This window comes from Cyanistes caeruleus, chromosome 2 (assembly GCF_971803275.1).
Source record: "Cyanistes caeruleus chromosome 2, bCyaCae1.hap1.1, whole genome shotgun sequence".
Classification (NCBI taxonomy): Eukaryota; Metazoa; Chordata; class Aves; order Passeriformes; family Paridae; genus Cyanistes; species Cyanistes caeruleus.
Window position 1 is genome coordinate 31,271,711 of NC_141702.1, and position 26,235 is coordinate 31,297,945.

General features: G+C 43.3%; 1 protein-coding gene and 1 long non-coding RNA gene across 20 annotated transcripts in view; both read right to left on the reverse strand.

Annotated features, from left to right (window-relative positions):
• Positions 1-26,235, reverse strand: part of FILIP1 (filamin A interacting protein 1) — a 136,968-nt gene that overhangs the window by 1,662 nt on the left and 109,071 nt on the right. For 6 of the 18 annotated variants that reach the window (XM_086876320.1, XM_086876315.1, XM_086876318.1 and 3 more), the window contains 2 exons: positions 13,103-15,908; positions 1,285-7,038 (listed from right to left, as the gene is read on the reverse strand). In XM_086876320.1, the coding sequence (XP_086732446.1) occupies positions 6,832-7,038; positions 13,103-15,908 (3,013 nt within the window). In that variant the 3' untranslated portion in view covers positions 1,285-6,831. Of the gene's footprint in view, positions 1-1,284; positions 7,039-13,102; positions 15,909-22,222; positions 22,469-22,511; positions 22,682-26,235 lie in introns of those variants that run through there. The other 12 variants (XM_086876325.1, XM_086876322.1, XM_023922344.2 and 9 more) reach the window with 6 other exon arrangements.
• On the reverse strand, positions 18,969-20,761 carry LOC147654711 (uncharacterized). 2 transcript variants are annotated; one of them, XR_015282969.1, is made up of 2 exons: positions 20,693-20,761; positions 18,969-20,103 (listed from the first exon to the last, which is right to left on the reverse strand). It is a non-coding gene; the product is annotated as an uncharacterized LOC147654711 (long non-coding RNA). The 2 variants fall into 2 exon arrangements; XR_015282970.1 differs by lacking the exon at positions 20,693-20,761 and adding an exon at positions 20,296-20,386.

Here is a 26,235-nt window from a genome sequence, read left to right on the forward strand (position 1 = left end):
TAACTTCCTTTTTTAATAGTATGAAGATTTTTCAGAATTTACATGACCCAAGAAATTACACTATTGGTATAACTTTTGCCTTTTACATTTGTATGGACTTTTGCCTTTATCTGCCTCCTAGCTAATATTTTCAAGGTGTTTCATGAAGTTAGATTGTAGAAAGAAAGAAAAATGAAAATATTTTCCGTGTGCTCTTATTGCCAGAACTTTGCCACTAGATGGCAGATCCCAGTGCTGCTTTTCATACGTGGTGAAGCAAGAGCAGGGCCGAAGCAACGTCCAATAAAATACATTAAGACAAATGAAATAATAGAATTTCCCGAATTGGAAGTATTTATTTTCCACAAAATTTATCAATAACAAATGGTTTTCAACAAGAAACGTACACCAGTTCTACCACATTTGAACAGTGAATGTGAAAGAACCAACTATTGTATGATTTTACCTTACAGCCAGTGCTGTTCTAGCTTGAAGCTCTTGTGGAATATGATGTTAAAAGCTACGTTTAGAAATTATTTTCTTAATATTAAAAATATTATTTTTTAAAGAATAAATATTTTCTTAATATTCACTGTGCACATTTAATAAGGAGTGTAGACACAAAATCCTAAAACAATGGGCAGCAGAAAAATGTCACGCTCCTTGTTAAGGCTTAGTCACTGAATGAACATCAAAACTGCAGCCAGTGTCTGGATTAAACACCTTTCTCCTACAGACCCAAACAGTAATTGTGCAGAAAATAGTAGGAGAAAAAGTCATTTTTAAAGAAATCAGATAGTTTCCACTGATATTTATCTTCCATTCATTTCTCACACACCTAAAAAACACATGCTTCAAGATTGTCTCAGTTGTTTGTATTTGAAATGCTTATATATATGTATGAATATATATATTACACACACACACACACACACACACACACGTGTAGTTACTAAAAGAGGTGTCTGAACAGTTACTAAGCTAAAATTAGAGTAGGGCAGATTTTGTCAGAGTTCTTTTGGGCCACCCTCTGGGGAATGGATATGATGTATTCATATCCATGGAATATGGTAGGAATATGATTCTGTTTGAAGGATATGATTAAATAATTTTTTCTAGGGTTCTAGATGGGAATCTTTCAAGGAGCTATGTATTCACTTAAACAAAACAATTTCTTTTAATGACAGAAAAAGAAAATTAAGTTAATGTAAAACAGCTAATTCTGCTTTCAGTCCTACTGATGTAAAGCAGAACTTCTTGAGGAAACACATCAAGATACCAGTTCATATAATGAAGCACATCAAGTGACATTTTAACATATAAAGTTTAATTTCTCCTTACAATATATACAAGTATCACCAGATAATACAAAAACAGATGTACCACAATTGCAGACAATGGACACCCAAGCAACAGAAGAATTTTCTATTTTTAAAATCCCAAGGAGAGGTTTTTCTTTTGTTTGGAGAACCATTCACACCTGAGTGTTTCATACCTGAGAGCTGATAGCTCTGCACCTGACAGTAGTTAACCCTGGTTACATTTTAAGGGAAAAAAAGAAGCCAAGGTAAGAGCAATGTGTAGGGAGTAAGATTCAAAGTGAAGTTAATATCTATAATGAAAAATATTGCATATAATTTTGCCCAAGAGCAAAATTAAGAGAAAGAGGATAACTCACACACAGGGGAGAAAACCATTCCCCTAAATAAAAACAAGTTCAAAAGATGAGCTCACAAAAACTCCTGCCAGCTAACTACGTGTTTCAAAGCAACTCAGTGAAATTGGCCACTGATGTGTGATGGGAACATATAATTGGTCTGAAAACTGTCCTGACTGTTGCAGCTTATGCCAAGTACCTGAAATCCAGCAGGACAGTAGCAAGCTCCATTTGAAGACATGCTGTTCCACATCTGATCAGAATTACTGAATATTCATGTAAACACCGAGTGTATTTTAGAAAGTGTTTGGCATATTTCAAGCAGGGACATATGACTTGGCGTCCTGTTGGCACGGATCAACATATTAATGTGACTTTAGAGATTACTCCCATGGTGGTAATTACTAAGAGCTTTAAGTGGTTTGAGGTTTAAATACAGTGATGTGTACTCTATGGGCCTACTACAAAGAGTCACAACATGTTTGGTTTTTGAAAAATCCCACTAACAGGTGTCACAAAAGGAAAAAAGGTGAGCAAAGTAAAGCAAAACCTCTATTTTTCTTCTGCCATTTACCTAGGATGTTTACTAATCTGAGAAAAATCCCCCCAGGCATTACAGCTGAAACTCTGTGCTCCTTCTTTTTCACTGGCACTTACTCAAATGTATTGATCTACTAATGACTACATTAGCAATACCCCTATGTAGCAGTAAGTCTGGTGATGGGCTCTAATTTCATGAACACAGTAGAAAACTTGTTAGGAACTAGACTTAAAATCAGGGAGATCATCTGGAGAACTAAGGGTGCATCTTCTCAGTCCACGTGTGCTGCTCGTGAATGGGCTGGCATTTTCCCTGCCCTTCCCCCTCTCTGCCTTACGGCTGGTGCTATGCCATATGTTACTGCTGATGGGCTTGAGTTATCACAACTGTTTATGTGGCCATGTCATCAGCCAAAACAGGGCTTCTCTCCAGCTGACACTGAATATGACTAAAAGTACAAAGATTGGTCAGTCATCTTAGTTCCTGACAAAGCACTGTAACTCTCATTACGATTCTGAGTACATTATTTTGCTACTGAAATTGTTCCACTTCATTATGAAAAAAATCCCAAACAAAATGACTAAGAAAAAAGGTAAGAGAGAGAAAGCATGAGAATGAGTGATTCCAAATGATCACTTAGTAAGGCTTAGTTTATGTATTATAATCCAGTAATGTAGAATACACGAAAGCCCTGTAAAAAAAGCCCTAATATTTTACTTTGGATTGATGTATCAGAGTTTAATTCTTTGGTGCCTAGTAAATTCTGAGGTCTGAACAAAGCTTGTCCTTATGGTATTTCTGACATCACTCTTGTGTTCATTCTTTGATGCTGTGTGAAGGTGAGCTCATGCCCTACTCTTCTACACAGTGAGGCACTGCTAAGGTCTTGCTTCTTTGCTCTGCCATCCTTTTCATTAAACTGGAACAACTTATTCTGGAGTCCCCTATTGCTTTGTCAGGTTTGGATGAAATTGGTTGGTGTGTTCGGTGCTATTCATTAGGGAAGGAGAGATGGAAGGATGGATGAACACAGACACTTCAACTTATAAGCCTCCTTTTCAAAAGGGCTAAGGCTCAAAGGCAGCCTTGGGAACAGGGACATGAATCTGGGGAAGCTCCCTCCTAGGTCAGTATCCTGACCCCTCAACCACTCTCTTGTTTCTGCTCAGTGAATACTGAAGCATTCCATGCAGAACAGCACAGTCTTTCCAGGAGGGAATGAGAATGCCACCTTCATCCCCCTCAGCTGCCAGTGCCACTAGTGAACCTGCCTGCAGCTGAAGTGGGTTTGAGTCTCCTCAGGTACAGCTGAAAAGGGGAACTTGTCTCCTACCTTTGAAAAAAGGTTTCAATCAAAACCTTTTGACAATAAGCAGCACTACCCCTGTGTTTGTGTGGTATTTGATGTACTAGAAGACATTCATGATCCTACATTCACTTTAAGACACCAACTGGTTTCCTATGCCCTCTGTTTTTTTTCTGGCCTGTAAGCTTGGCACAGAGTTATATTAAAGCCAGCCTCTGTGCTTTTTTGCCAGATTCCTTTTAATTCAGATCAGTTCCCCAGTTAAGTTCAAACACTTGTCCCACCACATAGTCAGTGACTACTTTCTTGGCTGGAGGTGACAGAGACAGGACTACAGCTTTTCAGTCCAGTGTGGAGTTAGAGCCTGACTTTAAGTGACCATGAAATAGTGGCTTGACTTAAAAGCCTCGGAGGAAATACAAGAATACCTGCATTACGGATCTCACTGAGGTACAGAGGCTGCAGTGCTACGTTTAAGTCATAACAGAAACACTGACTAGACAAGGGCTGTGGAAGAACATCAAGAAGATCTTCAGGATGCCTCTTGGGCTTAGGCACTGTTTTTAGATTTCATTGTTTAAATTACCTTTTGGAACTGACCTACTGAATGGAGAATCTTAGTGTAGTCACTAAACATAACTGTCTTCAGATTCAGAGGAAATTTCAGTGTCATACAAATAGTTAGCCTTGAACTTTTAAGATTTCTGAACTATAGGCTTTCTTTTCAAGTCATTTTACCCTTCTTCTACCTTTAGGAAATAAGAGTATTACATCAATTAAAACAGATGTCAAAAGTTTTGAGTATAACTAAATACCTGTTTTTAGCTAACAGTTTAACCAGCTGCCCGATTCCAACCCTTTAGACTTCTGCTGCAGAGCAAAAGTCCATTTTTGATGTGCAGCCCCTGGGGAAAAATAACAGGATCCTAAGTCTGACCTCTCTGGAATTTCTGAAGTTTGTCTCATCAAATCCTACTGACTCCACAGGAGCAATTCCTAGCCTGTGCCTGCATTTGTGGCTCTAGCTTTGCCAGTTTCTGTGCCCTAGATATCAGGTACTGTGAGGCTGGCTTGTTTCTTCAGGTGAATTAGTTTCTTAGACCTCAAACAAACAAAATTTTCAACAAGCACACATAGGATATTGAGCATGGTGACAGTCATGTCATTTTCTTTGACACAAGGAAAGCTTAAGACAGCTGTATCAATCCACACTTGATGCTTGGGGATCATGTTTGCAATGTTATTTCACTGGTTTGACCTTACAACTTCCTTCAGTAACAGTATTTAGGGTGAAAATCCAGAAAAAAATCCTGTTTGTTCTTTTAAATAGCTGTTAAAAAGTCTATGTTACAGTAAGAACAGTAAGATCTCAGCAACAATTTATTGACATACTGAGGCTTTTAAGTGATAAGAATTACTTGAGAGGATCTGATGTATTTCTGACATAGTAATTCACATTGCTTGCTAATTCCAGTTTCCAAGTTTAATCTGAAGTACTGGGAATAGGAGTTACAAAAAAATGCTACTAATACTAATCTGATTTTTGGATGTCATAGGAACAAAAACCTTAAAATTAACAACCATTTTAGGGGCTACACATGTGACAAACCAAAACCTCCTCTTTTTTTAATGTGGCAAAGAAAAAATCCCCTTCATGTGAATGATAAAATGTCAGCTTTACATTGGGAAAATTGCTGTATCTGGATTTAAAATTCTACAGCAATGCAAAGCAGACAGAAAACTGAACACTGCTTGGACTGAGTCTAATTTTGTTGACCTTCAGTGACAGAGTCTTCCATCAAATATCTTCTCCCACGCCAAATTTCGTATTTCAACCATAGGTGCATTTTCCTTTCTGGGAATTTTGTTTGTAATTTATTGGTGGATTTCCCACCTTTCTTTCTGTTTTAACCACTGGGCCCTTCACAGCTTGCTGAGGTGGTTGAAGCATTATACAACTTTAAACCCGTCATTTATTAGTCTGCTCAGCTTCATTTCTTTTGATTGTGACTTTCTTCTGTGCATATTGATCACTGAATGGAAATGTACTTTAATAATTCAACTGTCATTAAATAAACAATCATAACAACCATCGGCATCCACACTATTTCCATGCTGGAAAAATTCCTTAAAACATGCTTAAAAAATGCAAACATACAGATGAGGAAATCACAAAGAGGGAAGGAAAAATGATGAATCACCATGGTGTGTTGTAAGGTGGTCTGCATTTTATGACAAAATATTTTAAACAACTGAAAACTGGGAATAATTTCATTACCAAATCCTCTCTCTTTCTACCTGAGCTGTGCCTTTAGACAGCAATTCCTGCCACCAGCAGTCTATGCTGATTTGCCCTCTAAGACATAATAAGGATGCTTGGCAACTAAGGTTTAAATGTAAGACCCAACCAGGAAAACTGAAAGTCTAGTCAGATCAATGGAATGAGTTGCTTCATAGCCTTTAGTGGTCTTTGGAGCAGGCACAAATGGATTGTATCAATTTTTGCCAGACAGTGTTTCTCAAGTTTTTGCTGAAGACTAAACACCTTCTGGCTCACAAGCCTTCATCTGAGCCCTGAGCTGGCAGCATTCCAGTGTGCGTAAATCAGGAACCTGGTTCTAAGTGTTGTCTACAAGTGTTAACTCTCTCTGGAAGAATTAAGTTGCTGCCAAACATTATGCAACATCCCTATGCCCTTGAGTTTACTAACTATCTTGAGAAAGCAGCTCACCACTGAGAAATGGTGATTTTGATGGGACGCTCCTAGACAGAAGGCCACATGGTCACATGGTGCCCATCATTCCTCTCTTCCCCCCCCAAACACACGAGGTACTGACTTTCATTAAAACAGGACCTCAAGTGCACATGGCAAGTCTTCTGGCATTGCTTCCCTAGGCCATGTGGCATTTCAATAATGTGATCAAGGCAGGAAGGAAAGCAGACCATGCAGCAGCAAAAGTGGAAAGTGATCCGTTAAGGTGGAAAAACAATCTAGTACATGTGACCAAACTTCCTTTGATCTACTAAAAAGTGACCAAGTCTATCATTAAGAATTCCTGAACTAGATTAATAACCAGTTACCCCATTCTCACTTCCTAGACTGAAAATCTTCCTGGCATAAAATTGCCTTTTTGACAGCTCTATTTTTTTATTTTTTTTTTTTAACTTGAGTAAGGAAACAAAATGGTTTGGTTATTTAAGTAGTCAGTGCACACACTTATTAGTTTGTTGTTAAGTGACAGCTGCAGGACTTCATTAGTACAGGCAAACGTGAACAACTACAGACAGGGGAGCTGACTTCCATGGCAGCAGTAAAACCTGCAGAACGTACCCCCTGAGCCACGGCCATCAACCCTGACCCCCGCCCAGGGAGGCAGAGCTGCTGGCTGAAGATTTCTTCAGTTCTATTTTCATAGACTGAGTCTCAGCACGAGGCTCGAATTTTGTCACATTTCCTGCTCCTGGGGCTGCCACTACTGGCTTTCCTGCTTTCATACCTTTTGACACAGGAATGCGGGTGGGTGTAGGTCTCGGGGATAACCCGTCCTGTCCTGTCTGCAAAACAAAGAGACAGAAAAATGCTGTGAATTTAGGACTTCTTCTCATACATGCTCATCTTACACTTTTCTGTGGTTCTTCATTTATCTCTCAAACATCAATATCCCAAATAATACCTATTAGCAAAGTGATATTCACACTTGGAATATGGCCATGGCACATATTGCTAGAGTAGGGCCAAAGGCACAGTTGGGATCAAATGAGGTTCCAGAGCTGAAGTCCAGTGTTTTGAATCAAGGTGTCATAAGGATGGGAATTTATGCAAATCTCCCATTTTACAGCATGACACAGTGGAGGATGACCTTAGAGGCTACTACAACATTGGCTTGGCTGTCAAGACAGGTACAATATTAGCATCAATATTAGTACAAACACTCCCACAGACCCTCAGAACAGCATAGTCAGCTGAGGCTAATGATGAACACAGAGTACCTGCCAAATTTTAGGAGCTGGGGCATGGTCACTGAGCATTATAAATAAAATGGAATTTTACTTCCCAAAGTATGCTGAGCTCATGTCTGAGGCCACTTATCTCTGCACTGGGAAGAGCAGGGGGCTGGGAGAGAAAGAGACAGAGAAAAGATCTGGATTTCCTTTTCCTGTGTCTGCAGCAGGAGGGATGTGGGAAAGGGCTCTCTCCCTCCAAGCCCTAACCATGACCTGAGAAACTTTGATGAAGGTGAAGCTGCTAACCCAGATTTCCAAGGATACCTCAAGGCATTGTGGACATGGTCATTTTATTATCTCTGCCATTCTTCTGCCCTGGACAACAGCCTAACAAGCATATTTATCCTGAAGTTTCACTACTTCAGCATTAAGAAAACAAAGAACAGCCTAAGTGGTTGGCTTCGGGCTGGCAGACCCAACACCTCTCGTGTGCCCTTCTGGAGCCCCAGCTGGAGACCAGGCCAAAGCTATCCCATAGCTTTGAAACTGCAAGCAGCACATATGCTTCAGCTATGGAACCTCACCGTGTAAATGCACAAGGAGTACTTGGATAGGATGAAAAGACTCAAAAGGGCCAACTGCTATTTTCTGTCTCTCTTGGCCAGATAATGATGCATGTACTCTTCAAGGTCAAAACTGGAGCTACCCCATATGAATGATGGCTTAAAGAAAATACTTATAAACATGACAATTCTGAAAGGAAAATGGGGTTTATCTCCTGCAGCGTACAATACAGATAATGGTGACAAATGATGATGGTGACAACTTCAGTGACTCTGAATTTCATACGTGACTGACATTTCTGTTCAGATTATGGATGAAGACTTTAATCACACAAAAGAGAACAATTCTCATAAGATCCTGGAGACTTATAACATATAAGCAAAATAAAACTAAACAGCTGAAATATACCAGATTGGGGGCCCATGTCAGGGCAACATGCATTGTAGATTTACTTGAAAATGCTCTACAAATGTTTTTCAGCCAGTGGCATAAGAGCTTTCTGTCTGCATCCTGAGCATGCAAAAGAAAACCATTCCTTAATCTTCTAAGAACATTTCAAAACCCCATGTGTACACTCAAAAAAAATCACAATTGGAAAACTTGAATGCTGTCTGCCTGACAGGAAGGAAGCCATTTTCAATAACTAAAAGCAACATTTACAATAGCAGTCCAAAGGCTAATATGGAACTCACATGTAGATGTCAAAACAAGTTAGGCCCATACAATTCTGTAGGGCAAAACATGCAAATGCATTCCATCAGCCTTGGAAAATATGTCAACATCCCAGGGAACCCAAATGACAAACATCTTGTACTCCCTGAAAGAGTTCCACAGTGTGTAAACATGAGGCAATCAAATGGAGTAGCTGGAATCTCAGGCATTTCTTCAGCTCTATTCACATGTAAATTATTAACTAAGGATTTGGGCGCCTTCAAGTTACTCATTTCAAGCCTAAATCACTCAAAAGCACTTTGAAAAGAACTCTAACTTGCTTTAAATTTCTTAGTTGCCTTCATTCCAGCACACTAACGTGTTGATCGTTCGGAAGCTAATGCCTGCTTCCCAGGCAGCTGCAAAAGCATTTTGTGTTTGCCAAGTGCGATGGCACAAAGGTGCCTCCCCAGCCGGCTGTCCCCTTGGGCGCGGAAAGGGGCAGCAAGCAGAGAACATATCCAGTCCACGTCTGTAGCATCCTGTGGCACCCACAGGACTGCCTGTCTCTCCATCGTTTCTTCCAAGAATTCAAAGTCATTCCTTCCAGCCCTGTTTGTCTGTAGGCTGCTGTCTTCTGGTTGATCCAGGAATGTGGCTGCAACCAGAAACCAACCCTTATGCAGCTGGACTGGAGTGCCCGAGATGTGGCCCCATGGGACACTGGGTGATGCAAGCTGGATTTGAGCTGGCAAGGCAAGACATGGTGCTGGAACAGGGACCCAGTGAAGTTACACAAGACGTTACCAAGAGTGAAATTAACATGTGCAGCTGCATGGTGCAGCTCTCTCTGCAGACACAGGTGTATTAACCTGTGAAGTTGCATTAAGGTAGGGCAGTCCCATTAAAGAAAAAAAGGTGAACGGAACATACAGAACATGTAGCACATTTGAGAGGTTTGTAATAGGTCCTGTTTGGTGTGTTTTATTGACACACCAAGAGAATGCTTTCATGCACAAACTGGCTTCTGGAATACTTTAATTACAAAAGTGCTTTTTCAGCATTTGTTCTCAATCTGATCAGGCCCCAGCTTGCCCTGGACAGAAATGGTTCAATTCAGTGACCAACAGACACCTTGTGCAATTTGAAATGACCTGAGCTACTCAAGCAATGTGCATGGGGCTGGTAGAGGACAGATGACCCAAGGAGACCTAAAACTTCTTATAAAGCAGCTGGAAGGCAGGTAGACTACTTGACACCACTGAAAATGGCACTAAAATAAAGTATGTTTAGGTAACTTTACCTTGAAAGGGTGGGACTTAAGTTCTAGTCAATATAGTCAGCAGAGCTAGTGGGCAATTCAGCTCACACAGAAACTATCCCTGTCTCATCTGGATCATCCCCCGGTCACCACAGAGCCAGCACACAGTGCTGACACGGGGACAGTGCTGACTACAGACTAACTCAGCTGTCCACACTGAGGCATCTTGTGCCATCTGAGGTGTCCCAGCAGCTGCCACTGCAGAAAGGTACAGGTCTGTTATCACTCCCAGCCTCACACGTCTCAGTTGCCACAGGCACACAGCCAGCACCACAACACCTCTGCATGGGTGAGTGAGCTGCCCTGCACCTCCAGGAGCTTTAGCAGCAGCTTAGAGCATATATGGGACACCTACAAAGAGCTACATTTAGGTGCCAACCTCAAACTAAGAACTGTCCAATTGCAAGTGGCCTTCCAGCTGCATAAACACTTGTCCTGTTCGCTCTGGCACCCGACAGCTTCTCAGCGGGGCCCGGTCACAGGACGCTCTGCATGGTTGGTGCTGTGCCACCGTGCTGGCTCTGCTGCAGCCGGGATTCCCTCTGCTCCCTGCAGATTTGCTCAGCCCTGGAGTCACTGTGTACCCTGGCAGCATAAACAGTTGGCACTCAATGCCAAGCTTGTAGGAGGTGGGGAGCACAGGGATTAAGTGATTATAGAACTGACACCCATCCTGGTAGCCAAAGATCCACATTCACCAGCAGTCCTATAACCAACTGTAAGGCCTAAATCAAACAGGATGTAGGCACCACTGGTTTGGGGTTTTCCACAAAGAATACTTTGGTTTATTCTGTGTGATTTTTTTCTGCAAACTATATGAACTGTCCTGAGAAAATAAATTTGGGGCAATGTGCTAAGGGAAGACTAACAAACAGGCTCGTTTTGGTCTCCATATCCTCTGGTCCACTTGCAATAAAAAAATCATATCCTAGGTCTGCTACGATAGTCCAAGTATTTTCCTGGGAATGCGTTTAACTCTAATCAAGGTAAGGAGGACTAAATACCATTTTTTTCTGTTTCTGTGGGAACTATCCAAATCCATAGGCTGCCATAGAAAAGGCATTAATACACTGTACAAAGCATCTTGTGTGAGGAGAGTTAGGACAAAAATTAAAAAGTGAGCTAAGAAAGCAGCTGTGTATCAGTTCATCTTGTTCAATTTTATTAATTTAAACCCTCAAAATCGTATCTGTTGGTTTCATCTAGGGTTACTGAGTAATGATCACAGCTTGGGTTTTCTGACTAGGGGTAGTGAAGTGCGTTTGTAAAGTTGTCATTTGCAAAATAGATGATGAATACACTTTTTTTTTCCAAGAGGCTAGGGAGGAAAAGCCATATTTGAGCTTGTTCAAAGTTGCCTGCTCAGCTGACTAGGGACATTAAAAGGGAAGCATAAGATAAAGTAAATCTTATGGCTGAACTATTTTCCTTACATTCCAAATCAGGGAGGATAAAGTGAAGAAAGATGCCTGTTTTTAGCCAGAGAAAAAAACAAAACAACAAAAAAAACAAAATTATTTTTTTTATGTCATGGTTCACTGCATCATCACAGTAGAGACAGACATCTAGTTAAAAAGAAAAGTTTTTTAAAAAAAAGTTTTCCAGGCTTCTGAGAGACAAAGGAGTTTGTAAATTAATTCAAGACTTTAAAAAATGAACAGTTGCCTCTAATATGCAAAGACTGTACAATAAAGTATCTACAATACATTATATAGGCAGAAGAGAGAACGAGCCCATGTGCAGTCCCAGACAGATCTGTGTGATGAATGCAAGTTTTCTTAATTCAGAAGCTTTAAATGAGAATGGCAGCTTCTCTCCAAAAGTGTGAAAGTGTATCTTAAATACACTACAACATTTCAGCTTGGGAAGAGATGCCTGACAAGGCGTGTTGAAGGGCTCTGCTGACTCCAGAGCAGCATGGACAAATGAGTAGGGGATGACTATTCAGTATTTGTCAAGATACAAGAAAAAGGCTGTAACCAATGAAGGTATTGCATAAAAGGTATCAAACAAAAGAGCTTTTCCTAAAGCCCACAACTGAATTCACTGCCCCCTGATGTTGTGGAAACAACAGTGTAAATGAGTTCAAAAAGCAATTAAAAGAATAAATAGAAGAAAACTCTGCTATGGTCTATTAAAGACAATGATGCGGCTACAGGCTCTGGTTCAGAAATACCCACCTATTGCCAAAAATTGGGAACAGATGCTGAGGAAAACATTACTGTGTTTTACCCACTCAAAATAAGCATCTGTTGCAGACTCTGTCTAGCTAAGTTTTTGGACTAATACAGTACTGCTGGTTTTCTGTTTTGGTTAAATTCTTCTTTCCCAGGGTATTTCCAACTAAAGCAATAAAAACATATGTCCAATAATACACTGGGGAAGGACTATCAATAAATAGTGCCCACTATGGTTAAAGACAGAGGTGAGAAGTTCTTAAGTATGAAAAAGAAGCTGGGATACCACCACAGAAGCCCAAAGAGAAAGCAAAAAATAAAATATGCCACAGAAAGCTCTGTTGTAATTCAGCACTTAGAGAAGTTCTGAGGAACAGAAATATCTCTACTATTCATGGCTAAAGAGTCTTGGAGCTGTAAGCAATGATAACATGTCTGCTTATTTATTCCTTTGGAGTTTAGAAATATAGCAGGTATTAACTGAATTATATGGAGATCATGGGATTATATCAAAGAAATGCCAGTCTTCATAATTAAAATCTAAACACCTGCCAGCTGGGCCAAAAAAACATGAGGTGTGTTTTCAAAATTCAGAAATTGCATTAATCAAAAACGAAAATACAGCTTCCTGCTCTGTCATCCCAATCATTCTCTGTCCTTCTGTCTCTCACCTGTGATTTTACTGGGTTGCCATTATGAAAATAACTTTGAAGGGACTTCCTCTGGAAGTCAACTGCTTTGGGAGATAATACAAAAAGTATACCAGCATCCAACACTGGTACAAAAATACATGAATTGGGCAAATTCTGATTTTATGATTAAGCTTGAGCCTGGAAGAAATGTAGGGAAGACAGGAGCTTCCCTTCATTCCTCCCATTTTCCCTGCTGGTGTCTCAAACCCAAGCTACAGTTTGTCCTTCTCCCTGCCATGAAGACCACACAATGAGACTACACTGCTTACCATTGATTGTGTTCCTCGTGTGGAAGATGTTGTAACAGGCGTGATGGTGATAGTGCTTGTCACCTTGCTGGCTGCAGGTCGCGGGGACAGGTTGTTCCGAGGTGATCGAAGGACAGTGCCAGTCACCACCTCTTTGTCTGCCGCCATGTTCACCGGCCGGACTGTTATCACAGGGCTCGCACCGTCAGGCGCGGCATTGGGAGAACGTTTGAACTGGGAGCCCAAGTGGATGTGGATTTTGTTGTCCTCTGTTGTAATAATGTTGGCGTTGGCATTGTACTTGCGGATTGGAGTCGGGACGGTTTGCTTTTCTGGCGTGACTTTGAAGACAGCCCTTCCCATGGTCATATCTTGTGACTGTGGAGAGACTGAGATTTCTGCTGGCGCTGCAGATGTCGATACTGTCATAATCTGAATTGGCGATGCAGGTCTGTCAGCAAAGGGTGCTCTCCCTCCCTCTGGGGACTTTTCCCTGGAGAATGTTGTTATAGTGACTGGAGACATGGAACGATCTGGGCCCATGGGACTTTCACTGCCTTTTCCTTTTTGTGGCATAACATTTGGAGAGGGAATGATGGTTATTCGTGGCTTCTGATTTCCCAAAGTAGGAATGACAGTGGTACTTGAAAAAAATTCCTCTGCGGATGGACTGGTTATCTCCAAAGTTGCTGTACTGTTCTCATGGTCTGGTGTCACCCGAATATGAAGAGGCTGACCCTGCTTTGGTGAAAGGACAACCTCCCCAGGATGTGCTGGACTACTGTGGGTTCGGGCTCCTTTATCAGGAGTTGTCTGAGCCCCAGGTTCCCTCTTTTTCATCCACGGTATCCAGGATTTCCTCATAGCAAGCTCATTTGCTGCTGGAGGATATCTCTCAAGCACTGAAGAACGCTCCATGGGTTTTTTCAGACCTACCTGTCGCAGATTGCTCATGATATGATTCTCCTCTTGAAAGGATTTCCTTATAAACACTGCTGGAGTTTCTTCTTCTGCTGCTTCATTGCTTAAAGCATCTGTCTGCACGCCAGTGGACGTCACGGGAACATCGACCATTCTTCTCCCATTCATGCTGGGCCTCAGAGCGCGGCTGTAACGCTTAGAAAGCTCCAGCTCTCTTGTCAGGTTCAAGACTTCCTGCCCCATGCTCTTGTTTTTGTTTTCCTCTTCCATAAACCTTTGCTGTAGAACTGAATAATCGACTTGGAGCTGAGAAAGCTGGTCTTCTTTGTTCATGAGCTCATGGATTTTTTCCTTAAGTGCTTGAACTTCTGCTTTCAAATCTCTGCTTTTGGCCTCTTCCAGACGAAACCTGTGCCTAAACTCTGCCTCCTGGCTCACTACTTCACCTTTTTCTATTGCTTTCGTTTTGGCAATCTGGAGTTTCATCTCCTCCAATTGCTGAGAAAGAAAATTAGCTTTATCCTGCTCAGTCCTAAATTTCTGTTCTAGCTGATCATACTCATCTTCAGTCTTCATCAAATCTCCTTCAACCACTTCCAGTTGTTTGAGACGTTTTTTCAATCTTTCGATTTCAATGGTAAGTTCCTTAATCTTGTTGTCCTCATGACAACCATGCTCTGCTCCTTTCCTAGCTCGACCTCTTGTAATTTCTCTTTCTACTTCCTCCATACCATCAATTCTTTTCTTTAACAGGTCAACTCTACAGCTTAATTCAGATGATTTTTCTTCTTCACTTCTCAGTTTGCCAATTAACTCGTCTCTTTCCTTTGTCAAACTAGATACTTTTTCCTCCATTTCAGATTTCAGTTTCAAAAATTTCTTACTTTCTTCTATCAATTTCTCTGTTACATCCATAACTTTCCCTTGTTCAACTTTAAAATTCTTGTTTAAGCCCTCAACCTTTTTCTCCTCCTGTTTTATTTTTTCCATCATATTTTTTCGTTCATCAACCAGCATTACAGTAAATGACTTCAGCTTCGTAAGGTCATCTTTTAAGCTTATTTCAGCCTTTTCCAACTTGCTTTCAGATGTCTCAAGGTCCTTCACTCGAGTCTTCACCACTTCCAACTCATTTATCAAATCCTTAGTCAAATTTTTTTCTTTCTCCAAGTTTAAGTGTAGCTGAGTGCATTCTGACTTACTTTTACTGAAAGCCTCTTCCAGCTTCTCTAATTCTGACATTCTTTTCTGCAGTTTTTCCACTTCAAGTTTCAACTCTTTGCTATGATGCTCTTCCTCTTGCAGTTTATTTTTCAGCTCTTTGCACTGGGATTCAGTTTTTGTGATCTCTTCATCTTTCCCCTCCATTTCAAGCACGTGCTTGCGGAGGTTTTCCACTTCTGCCATTAAGCTAGAGTTCCCACATTCCCCTTTTGCTATTTTATCTCTTAGTTCTTGAAGTTCCTCCTCAGCTTTTTGAAGATTTTTGTTAGTTTCTTCTAGCTCCTCTATTCTGCGAGTCAACCCCACTAGCCTGAGCCTTAGCTGTCTATTATGTGACTCTTGATTAGCCAGTTTAGCAGTCATCTCCTCATGTTCTTGACAAAATGATAATGTTTTGTGTTCAAGTTCTGCCTCTAATTTCATCAGTTTTTGCCCATCTTCTTTTGTTTTTGCAGTAATAATTTTAAGCTTTTCTTCTTCTTCCTTTAGTTTTTGGGTCAAGTCTTGTATTTTCTGGCTTTGTTGACCAAGTTGTTCAATATGCATTTGTCTTTCATCCACCAGCATGAGTGCAAATGATTTGAGCTTGACTAGTTCTTCTCTTAGTTTATTAATTCTCTTTGTATGCTCCTTTTCCTTACGGGCTTGATAGATCTTCTCCTGTTCAAGAAGTTTCTTCAACCTGAAACAAGTTAGAAGAGATACATTAAGAGTAAAATATATATATATGTCTATGTGTGTATCTCTCTATTTCTAAAATCACCTTTGTTTTAGCTTCTTTCTTTTATTAATGGTAGCCTTCAAGAAATAACTACCTACTACAGTTATATTCCCAAACCAAGTATTTCGAATTACACAAGTTAAATGAAAGATACATCAAATCATCTAGAAATCTGAAATACAGTAAAATTTTATATGTGTATAGATAACAAATACATCAGGTTTTAATTTCTTCACATTTATTTCTCCGTTAGAATGTTGGTAAAAGTGTATAATGTCCCAAGGGGACAATTATTATTTACTCATTAATTCATTTATATTAAAATTGTTTTACAAGGTGGATTCCTCTCTATGTCTTGCATACAGAAAAACATGTAAAATAAGGTAAAATATTTAAACTAATTGCCATATGCAGCCACACATAAACAGAGCAATCCTGGTTACAAATAAACCAGAAGAACAGAAGATTACAGTAGCACACAACTGATAACCATCTGGGCATCACAGGCATATGAAATTAGCAGGAAGATAAATTTTCCAGCACAGTGACTATTATGTTAAAAGGTTTCTTCTTCTACATTTCCACTGTGAACCACAAGGATCAGATTAGTCAAACCATTGGCTACAGCTGACCTCATCTGGAAAGTGCTCTTCTCTGTATGGACTCTAAAGTTGTGTTTGCAGACAAAAATAAAGCTTGCCATATACAAATTAGGTGTCTCCTCAGAAAGATAACAAAGAGATACATTACCCAGCCTTAGCCATGCAGCATGGAGTAATATAACTATTTTATACCTGTAATTTATGTTCAGGATATGTTGCCATCAACATAGGAAGTTCCTGTACATGTTCTAAGCACAGATTTATGAGGATGGTGATCCACAATTGACAAAGAAGTACATATAACATGGGGATGTATCCCTGACCAATCTAAGAGCATTATTGTAAAAGCAGCAGTCTGATTTAGAAAGACACAGGTATGCATGCTGAATTTACTGTGAAATAGTTTTTCCAAACCGCTGTCACAGCGCCTACAGTTCCCACATCCTTGTCAAGACACAAAATGATTCAAATCCACTTGCTTTGCTTACCCTAAGTCTGAAGCTTTTCAACTTCCTTTTTATAACTGAGACACACATCCAGGTGGTAATAGCAGAGCAATTAATGCCTGGTAATTAACTTGCAGTAGCTGGAACGTCCATATCTTAGCAAAGACCAACTTTTATCAATATTTTTATCTTACATGTTGGATTGTAGATGACAGCAGGTGGAGCACAGATATATGTTCCTCTCTGCTACTCCAGCAATGAAGTGGTGCCAAGGGCCCCGGGGCACAATGTCATACACAAAGGATGTCTCCCAAGCCCTCCCTTAACTCTGCGCTCCTAGCAAGAGCCAGATTAACTCAGTACTCAGCAACTATTAATGTTTCACTCCTTGTTCCTGGGGGACCAGAACCAAAAGGAACTGGAAAGAAAAGCTATAAGAAAAGAGAAGGAAGTCAGAAAGCAGAACACAGGATGCAGTAGGTAGGGAAGGAGAAGGCTGAAGAATGCATTTGAAAACAAGCCTCGGATAGGATGTGGGAGTAAGAGAATAGTAGGAACCAGCAGTAGAGAGAAAAACAAACAAACATTGCAGCCAGCCTTGCAGGGTCACAGATTATTCTCAAAAAAATAAAAAGTCTCTTTAGTTGTGGCAGCTCTTTGGAAAGGACTGAAAAGGCGTGCTGGTGGATGCCTCATTATTGGTCAAGTTAGAATGTCAAAAGGTAAAAAAAGACCCACTGTCACTCACAAAGCATGCACTTTTCACACTGAAGAAGGAACTTTATTAGCATGCAATATATTCCCTGGCTGCTCTATCACACTTTGCTTAGTGCAAATTTTTCAGCCAAGGACTCTTCCTCATCTCCCCCAGGATGCATTTTTAAAGGAACAGCATCTATCCTTCCAGAAAAATATGTTTGCCATGACAGAACAGGGTAGCTGAACCTGGTGGTGCTCTAAATGACTCATCTTCCAAAGTCAAAAACATAGGAGAATGTTTCCAGCCTCCCTTGTCCCACAGGAAAATTTTAAGGTGACCCCTAAATATTAAAAAAACCCAGAAGACAGTTTTTTAAAAAAATAAAATAGAAAGAAATCTTGACACCCAAAAGCCTAGAGATGCTTAGAAAACTGTCTATGATTTTTAATTCCTAGGCCTGCACATGTGATTTTCCACCCAGCAGTTGCTCCAGGCAGTATGCAGCAGCCAGGCTGTTAAGCAGAGTGCAAAATAAAGCACTGACCACACATTGCTCCACATGATTACATGGGAGTCTACTGGGGAATACTGCCGAGAAAGCCACTGAAAAAAACCACAAATACCTGTTAAACTAAGACAAGAAAATGCCAGTCATGAGGCTGAGCAACAGAAAAAATTCCATGTTAGCCCTGTCACTGCCTTGCAGGAGTGCTAGCAGTGGGGAATAATCAGCTTGACCCCTCTGGGAAAATAAAGCAACATTCAGTATTTTATTCTGCCTCACCTTTAGCACAGGGAAACTACATGTCTTAGATATGACAAGCCAACTCGCAGAGAAGGTACTTGACAATACTTCTGTTTTTCATGTATATGGGAACTGCTTCTAAAATTTCTTTCTGTGAGGGAGGGATGGGAAGGTAGCACACAAATGTGTGTGCTAATTGCCAAAGTAATTTAAAAATCCACACCTTTTCAGTGTTACTTCTAGACACCAAAATAACGCTGAGTTTAAGCTTGCTCCAACTTTAACATCTTTGTACAAATTTCACACCTCAGTGGTTAAACTGTAATTTCAGCAGGACTGCAAGGTGAGATTGTCCCCTCTTGACCCTCACAGCACATTTGCTGCTATCGGGCTTCTCATCTGACTCCTGCTGCTAATGTTTGCTGAGTAACACCGATCTACATGGGCTCCTGTGCAACACTAAAAGCCCTCCAGTCTCCCAGCACCAGGTCTTCAATGTGTTAGCCAGAGCAACTGCATTCTGGATTGTCAAGAGGCTGAAAGCACCTATATTCAGGATCAAAATCAAAACAAAACCTTTAATAATGAAACATTAGATACAGCCAAAACACTGACAAATCAACAATTTAATATCCCCCCAGCCCAATCCCTGCATGTGGTATCTTGGTTGGTGTTATTTCTAGAAATGGGGAGAAATGTCTGGATACCACTGGATAACCTGCATTCATCAGTGAGAGTCTCAGGGGTTTGACATCTATACCCCAGCAGGGAAGGATGCAGACGTGATCCAGTTCCCTGCTGACAGAGGGACCACACTGCCTGCCCCTCTGTGGACAGCACTGCTGCAGTCTGTGTGGCACCTCTTTTCCCCATGGGTCACCACTTGTACCATGTCAAAGCACGCAGCCCGAGTCAGTCCCTGAATACATGGTCTTTTGCTGCCATGGGGGTCCTGGTGGTCTTTCCCTCTCCTTACTATCTGTCCTCCCCACAGTATGTGAGCAACAGGTCCAGCACTCAAGACAGGCATATTTCCCCTTGCACTACTGTATAAATAAGCAACAAAGCCTTAGGTGTGATGACTGTGTGCAAGCTGGTAACTGCCTCAGTTAAAAACAAACACCCCAGGAGGATGCTGCTCTGATTTTGTTCTGTAAAGAAAGATGCCTGACTGACATGGTGGAGGATGCTGGAGTACAGAAGGTACTGGTGCATGACATGATGCACAGGGAGCTGCCTCTCCTGGATCCCTGCCAGCCTTAGGTGTTCACAGCCACACCAGGCAGCGTTGAGGCAGCAGGAAAGCTCTGTTGGCAGCTGTCTGGGGGAGGCAGGAGCCTGAAGACTTTCAACAACCAATCTCAGTTGCAGAGAAGGCAGACATGAGACTGGAGGAAGAGCAACCATGGAGTTAGTTTTAAACACTTCCATGAATGGCGTGCTGGAAGTAGCCAGCAAGGAGGAATGTAGGAGCGGATGGGCAATAACCAGGTTCTCCCTCTTTCCTTCCTTTAGGTTTGGTGCTGAAGTGTTTCACTGCAGTCTTTCTGCTTCCCCTTCCCTCCTCCAAGCTGGGAACTGATCAACAGAAGTGCAATGGGATGCTGATAGTTACAACTCTATCCCTCCAGAGATGTGGCTTCATTTCTTTCCTCATGGCTCCCTTTAGAAAAACATTCATTTCCAAGTGTTTAAAACAGAGCATGCAAAAGCAAACAGCCCCCCAAACATTTATTGAAAAATATAGCAGTGTGTGTTTCTCCCCTTCTGCTTGTACTTTCATCAAGATGAGAACACATTACAGGTACCCATACAACCTTTTCCAACTCTATTATAGAAAAGAGCTTTCACCTACACAAGGAAATCCTGGGAAAGCAGAGCAAGCTAGAGGATGCCCTGAAAGGCCATAAGCTGCTCCCATGGTCTGCATACATCAACATTTCAGCACCATGTTTCAGCTGTGTTCGCCTGTTTTAGCACCCTGCTTTGCAAACAAATAAAGCCAAGCTTCCCAAGGTGTCTCCCAGTGTTTAATTAAGCATCCACAGGAGGGGCTAATGTGGAGGGCAATCTGGAGAAGTGGAGAGCTGTTTCTCCTACTATCAAAACTGGCAGCAGGAGGAACAGCAGTTACAAGAAAGAGGATGGAAAGGAGGCAAGCAGATAAGGTCTCTAGAGGACCTTATTATTGAATAGTCTGCAGACCCACAGAGTTTCTCATTGCTGCACTAGCACAAAACCATGTGACTTACCATATCCTGTAGTACCTTATTTTGCCATTTACATTCCAAAGAGTCTGTTGCTATGCGGTGTAATGACTTCTATCCCATTTCATGGATGGCCAGTAAGTGGGGGTTAAGGCAAATACATAAATGAGGACTCGGTCACTCTTAGGATCAGCTGACTGAGGGCTGATGAAGGCTGCTTCCTCCTGAGGGGCCAACAGCATTTTTGTGCCACTTGCACAGCAATCCCAAGGGAATTTCCACTGGGAAAACAAATGTCTTCGCAAACTCATCTTTCCACTTCAAAACCAAAGTTTTCTACCATACATGCAGAGAGAAACTGGACAACTTCCTAGCGGTAGCTAGAAAGCTGCTGCCCATTAAGTGATGTGAGAGTTTGTAATCCCAGGACAATGAAAACCAGCAAGAGGTGGTTTAACTCAATAAAGGAGTTCCCTTTTTTTTCCCCCTGTTTAATGTACAACAGCTGATTTTGAAGATTATTTCTACAGCCACTGGGAAATCCTCCACATGTCAGGACTCTTTCCCAGTGCTTCTGTGTTTGGGGCCAGGCTGAGATACCCAAAAGGCTGAATTTTGCTAGTTCTGAGTACTTACAACTTCAGCTGAAGTCAAAGAGAGCCAAAAGATGGTCAGGCTCTCTAAGAAACAAAACAGTTGGGCCTGAAACTTAAATTAGGCAATTAGGTCACACTTTTGAATCATCAGCTTCACTACTTCCCATATATCCATCTCAACTGGGAGAAGAAATATGTAAATGAGATCAGATCTCATGGCAATAAAAATAATAAAGCACATCTGTGTTACTTTCTGCTTTCTATACATTACATTTTAAAGGTAAGGAACGAGAAAAATGTTTGAATGACCTTACTACAGAACTTTTCAACTTCTTGTTCAGTTTATCAGAGGGTCAACTCTGAAAACAAATACAAGCTTGTTAAAAAAAGTCATTGATTCTAGTAAACCTGAAGACATTTTTTTGTTACTACCTAATATACAAACTCAAAGTGTAAAAAAGTGCATGTTCTTCCTTGCTGAATGAAAAAAAAAAAAAACTATGTAACAAGCAAATTAATATTCTTACTACTTCTAAACTACATGATAGTTTCCAAAATATACTGACAGTATCGGAAATGTTTTCTTCCTTAGGAGGATACATTGATGTAATCTAAAACAGTCTGTCTTCTGTTTCTAACACTGCTTTCGTAAAAAATTAAATCCAGTTTGCTGAAATAGTTCATTTGCGTTGAAAGTGTCTTACTCCAACAGCACAGCGACTAAAGGTAGTATTTTGGAATGAGAACACTTACTGGATTCAGTGTGCCCCCACCTTTCCAGCACGCTATTCTTGTAAGAAAAACCCCAAAGACCTTTAAGAACAAAACCCGACCGACCTCCTTTCAGACTACAAAACAGTATCACCCGCATTAATTCCGGAGGTTAGCAGAGGTGAAAGGGGATGCACAGAAAGCAGGCACACAGTATCTGCGAGCGCAGGAGAAGCAGCGCTCAGCTGAGAGATGGGAATTGCCAAACCTGTCTCCGGGCTGCGGTTATCCTTCCCTGACCCCTCGGTGCGCGGCTCGGGAGGGGAAGCCGCACGGCACAGCCCCGCCAGATGCACCTTCCAGGGCTCCAGCCTGCCCGGCTCCTCAGCGCTGTCCTGCTGGGTCCAGCATCCCCGCACACCCCGCTCCAGCCTCGCTCCGTCCCGCCCGCGCCTACGCCACTGCCCGCTGCGCTCACTGAGCCAGCGGATTGCGCATGTACGCAGCAATTAGCGGCGCTCAAATTAAAAATACAACTAAAGAAAAAATTCTCTTACCTTATAGCTAGACCTATTTTTTACTTATTCTTTTTTTTTCTAAGCAACCAAGTCAGCCAGGGAGAGGGGCACTGGCGGGGCCCGGCTCCGCGCCGCTGCCAGGTGAGGCTGCGCCCCGCGCTCTGCGCTCGCCCGGGCGGGCGGGGCTGGGGCTGGGGCTGGGCCGGGCTGGGGCTGAGCCGGGCTGGGGCTGGGGCTGGAGCCGGGCTGGGGCTGGGGCTGGGGCTGAGCCGGGCTGGGGCTGGGGCTGGGGCTGGGGCTGAGCCGGGCTGGGGCTGGGGCTGGGGCTGGGCCGGGCTGGGGCTGGGGCTGGGGCTGGGGCTGGGGCTGAGCCGGGCTGGGGCTGGGGCTGAGCCGGGCTGGGGCTGGGGCTGGGGCTGGGGCTGGGGCTGGGGCTGAGCCGGGCTGGGGCTGGGGCTGGGGCTGGAGCTGGGGCTGGGGCTGGGGCTGAGCCGGGCTGGGGCTGGGGCTGGGGCTGGGGCTGAGCCGAGGCTGGGGCTGGGGCTGAGGCTGAGCCGGGCTGGGGCTGGGGCTGGGGCTGGAGCTGGGGCTGGGGCTGGGGCTGAGCCGGGCTGGGGCTGGGGCTGGGGCTGGGGCTGAGCCGGGCTGGGGCTGGGGCTGGGGCTGGAGCTGGGGCTGGGGCTGGGGCTGAGCCGGGCTGGGGCTGGGGCTGGGGCTGGGGCTGGGGCTGGGGCTGAGCCGAGGCTGGGGCTGGGGCTGAGGCTGAGCCGGGCTGGGGCTGGGGCTGAGGCTGAGCCGGGCTGGGGCTGGGGCTGGGGCTGAGGCTGAGGCTGAGCCGGGCTGGGGCTGAGGCTGGGGCTGAGCCGGGCTGGGGCTGGGGCCGAGCCGGGCTGGGGCTGGAGCGGAGCCGAGCCGAGCCGAGGCTGGGGCTGGGGCCGAGCCTGGGGCTGGGGCTGGGGCTGGGGCTGGGGCTGGGGCCGAGGCTGGGGCTGGGGCTGGGGCTGAGCCGGGCTGGGGCTGGGGCCGAGCCTGGGGCTGGGGCTGGGGCTGAGCCGGGCTGGGGCTGGGGCTGGGGCTGGGGCTGGGGCTGGGGCTGGGGCTGGGGCTGGGGCTGGGGCCGAGCCTGGGGCTGGGGCTGGGGCTGAGCCGGGCTGGGGCTGGGGCCGAGGCTGGGGCTGGGGCCGGGGCTGGGGCCGGGGCTGGTGGCGGGCCGGGGCAGCCCCGCCGAGGCTCCCGCTGCCAGCGCTGCCCTCTGCCGCCCCCAGGGTCTGCTAGGGACAGCCCCGCCGGGCTCTTCACAGGTACAGCTCATAGGTGAACGATTAAGAAATAGTGATTTGATCGCAGAGAGCCGCCGGGAGTTGCTTTTGCTTAACTGGACTGGGATGCACGAAGCGCTGCTTCCCAGTCCCAGCTGCCGATTCATTCCGCTGGCTCAACAAAAGTTCCCGTTGCTTTCCTCTTGTCTTCCCGGTGTTTGAAGTGGCAGTACTACTGTTGGTACGCTCTGGCTGATCTTAAGATCGGCTGATAAAGGCATGAATACATGAAGAAAATCCCCTGGGGATTTAGTATACGGACGTGTTTGTTTTTGAAAATCCATGCATAGTGGCAAGCCTAACCAAGTCTGGTGAGGTCTGAAAAGCACCATTCTGCTAGCTCCCTGCTTTAAAGAAGTCCTAAAGCAGCCCTTTTGTTCCCAAAACAGCATAAAAGAATTTGGGATTCCTTCTGTTTCCCTAATGATTCCCTGGATTGCTCACAGTCACTTTTTCAGACTTTGTGAGGGGAACTAGGAAAAAGTCTTCCCTTTCTCTTTTGCCTTTGCTTTCCTCTTCCCCTTCCTGTTCACCTTCCACTTTTCTTAGGAAGCTTTCAATAGCCAAAAACACTAAAAGCATATCATTTCAAATATTATTATCCAATAAAAAAGGACCGATGTGATTTTATATTTTTGAGAAACTGTCTAATTTCATATTCTTTATTTTTCCTTAGGACCCTCACTCAGCACACAGGCTGGACAGAGCTCATTTGAAAAGCAGGTGCTTAGAGGCTGATTTTATGCTTTTTATTCAAGACATTATTTACCTCACCTTCTTCAGACTCTGCTGAGAAGAGAATTATTAATTTCTGGGTGGGAGATATAAGCACAAAGGGACCAAGGTTTTGCTTGGGACACCTGCTCTGGGGTACATTAGATGTGGGTTTCAGAGTGCTGCAGGGTGGGTGATGCATGCACATCACCAATCCCTGTGATTTTGCCTGTGCCCAGGAATGGATGCTCCATCCTGCACATCTGAGCCCGGATCCAATATGCTCCCCCAAAATGAGAACCATTCTTAGAGTGAAAAACTCTAAGAATTATTTACATTCACAATCCATGTAAATAATCCATGTAAAATATCTTAACATGACTTAACATGACACCATGTAGGAAACCTGTCACACCAGCACAACAGTAGAGTCGTATTTTCCAGGGAAATCTATACGAGTCATAATCATTCTCTCCCATTTCATGTTCTTTTACCACATTTACTAAATATTTTTCAAAAGATGAAGCTGGGGTCCTACAGAGAGATTGTTGCTTCCTATGTGCAAAGCTGATGTATCTTGATGTGTTTCTGTTTTTCCAGTGTCAGAGGAAAGGTTTCTCTACAAAATGTGTCTGATTGTGCAATTACAAATGGTCACATGCATTGAGCAGAGCAGTATTCTGCTTACTCTACTTACTGTCTCCTTTGCAATCCCAACAATTGTTGGGTAGGGCTAAATATTCTTTAAAAAGAGGAAATTGCATAGACAATGGAAAACACTAAGATATTAACCATTGAAATTTAATGATGTGGCATTATACGGGCGCTTTAAGAGATCGTCAGAAGAGTTTAGATTCTTTGTATGGCCTGCATAAAATCTGCACTCTAAGTTAACAAAATAATTTATAGCAATAGCAGGGTGTCAGCCTCGAGGCAGTTTGATACTAGAAAGGCATAGAGCACTTTGCAAGCAAGTTTCAAAACTATCTGCTGACAGATGGGTTTGGCTGTGATCAGCAGCCAGGAGCAAGGCTCTGTTCCACCGGCACTGCTGGCTCGGCAGGAGGATATCTGGTCACACACCCCATCCCAGCTGGCTCTGGGCTCTGAGCTCATTGCACAGCTTGTTCCAGTCTCACTGCACCCGCTGCTGAGTCCCAGGTTCTCCTCACCTCTGCACTCCATTTCTAAATCCCAAACCAACAACCCTTCTAGGTGTCCTCTCGTATCTGCTCTGGCTGTTCTTTTTTCTATGTTGCCATGCTTGGGCCAGGCTGGAGCTGCAAGCAACACATCTTCCCTCATCTGTGTTTTCATGGTCTCAACTCTGAGCAGATAGTTCAGGGATGTCAGGAGGAACTTAGAGCAAGTGCAGTGTGGTAGTTGTGAGCTTACACCCCTGCACTAGTTGAGATAAGTCTATACCACCATAAGATTTCACAATTAAAGTATTCTCCCATCACCATTTCAACTGCTCTGCGTTCCCATCACTGCACCAGTACCAGACCTGTAGGGGATATCAGAGGATGTTACAGCTGAGGTCAAACAGGCCTTTAATATTTAGAGCTTTTCTTTTACTGCTTAGAAATCACATTATGTGTCTATATAAAAATATAAAGGTACTCCATATGTTGTTATTTCTCAAGAGTACCTTCAACTTTAAATCACTTCAAAGGCTGGGAAAATTTAACTTGCTCATGAATTTTTTTGTTCACGCTTTCGTTGGGATG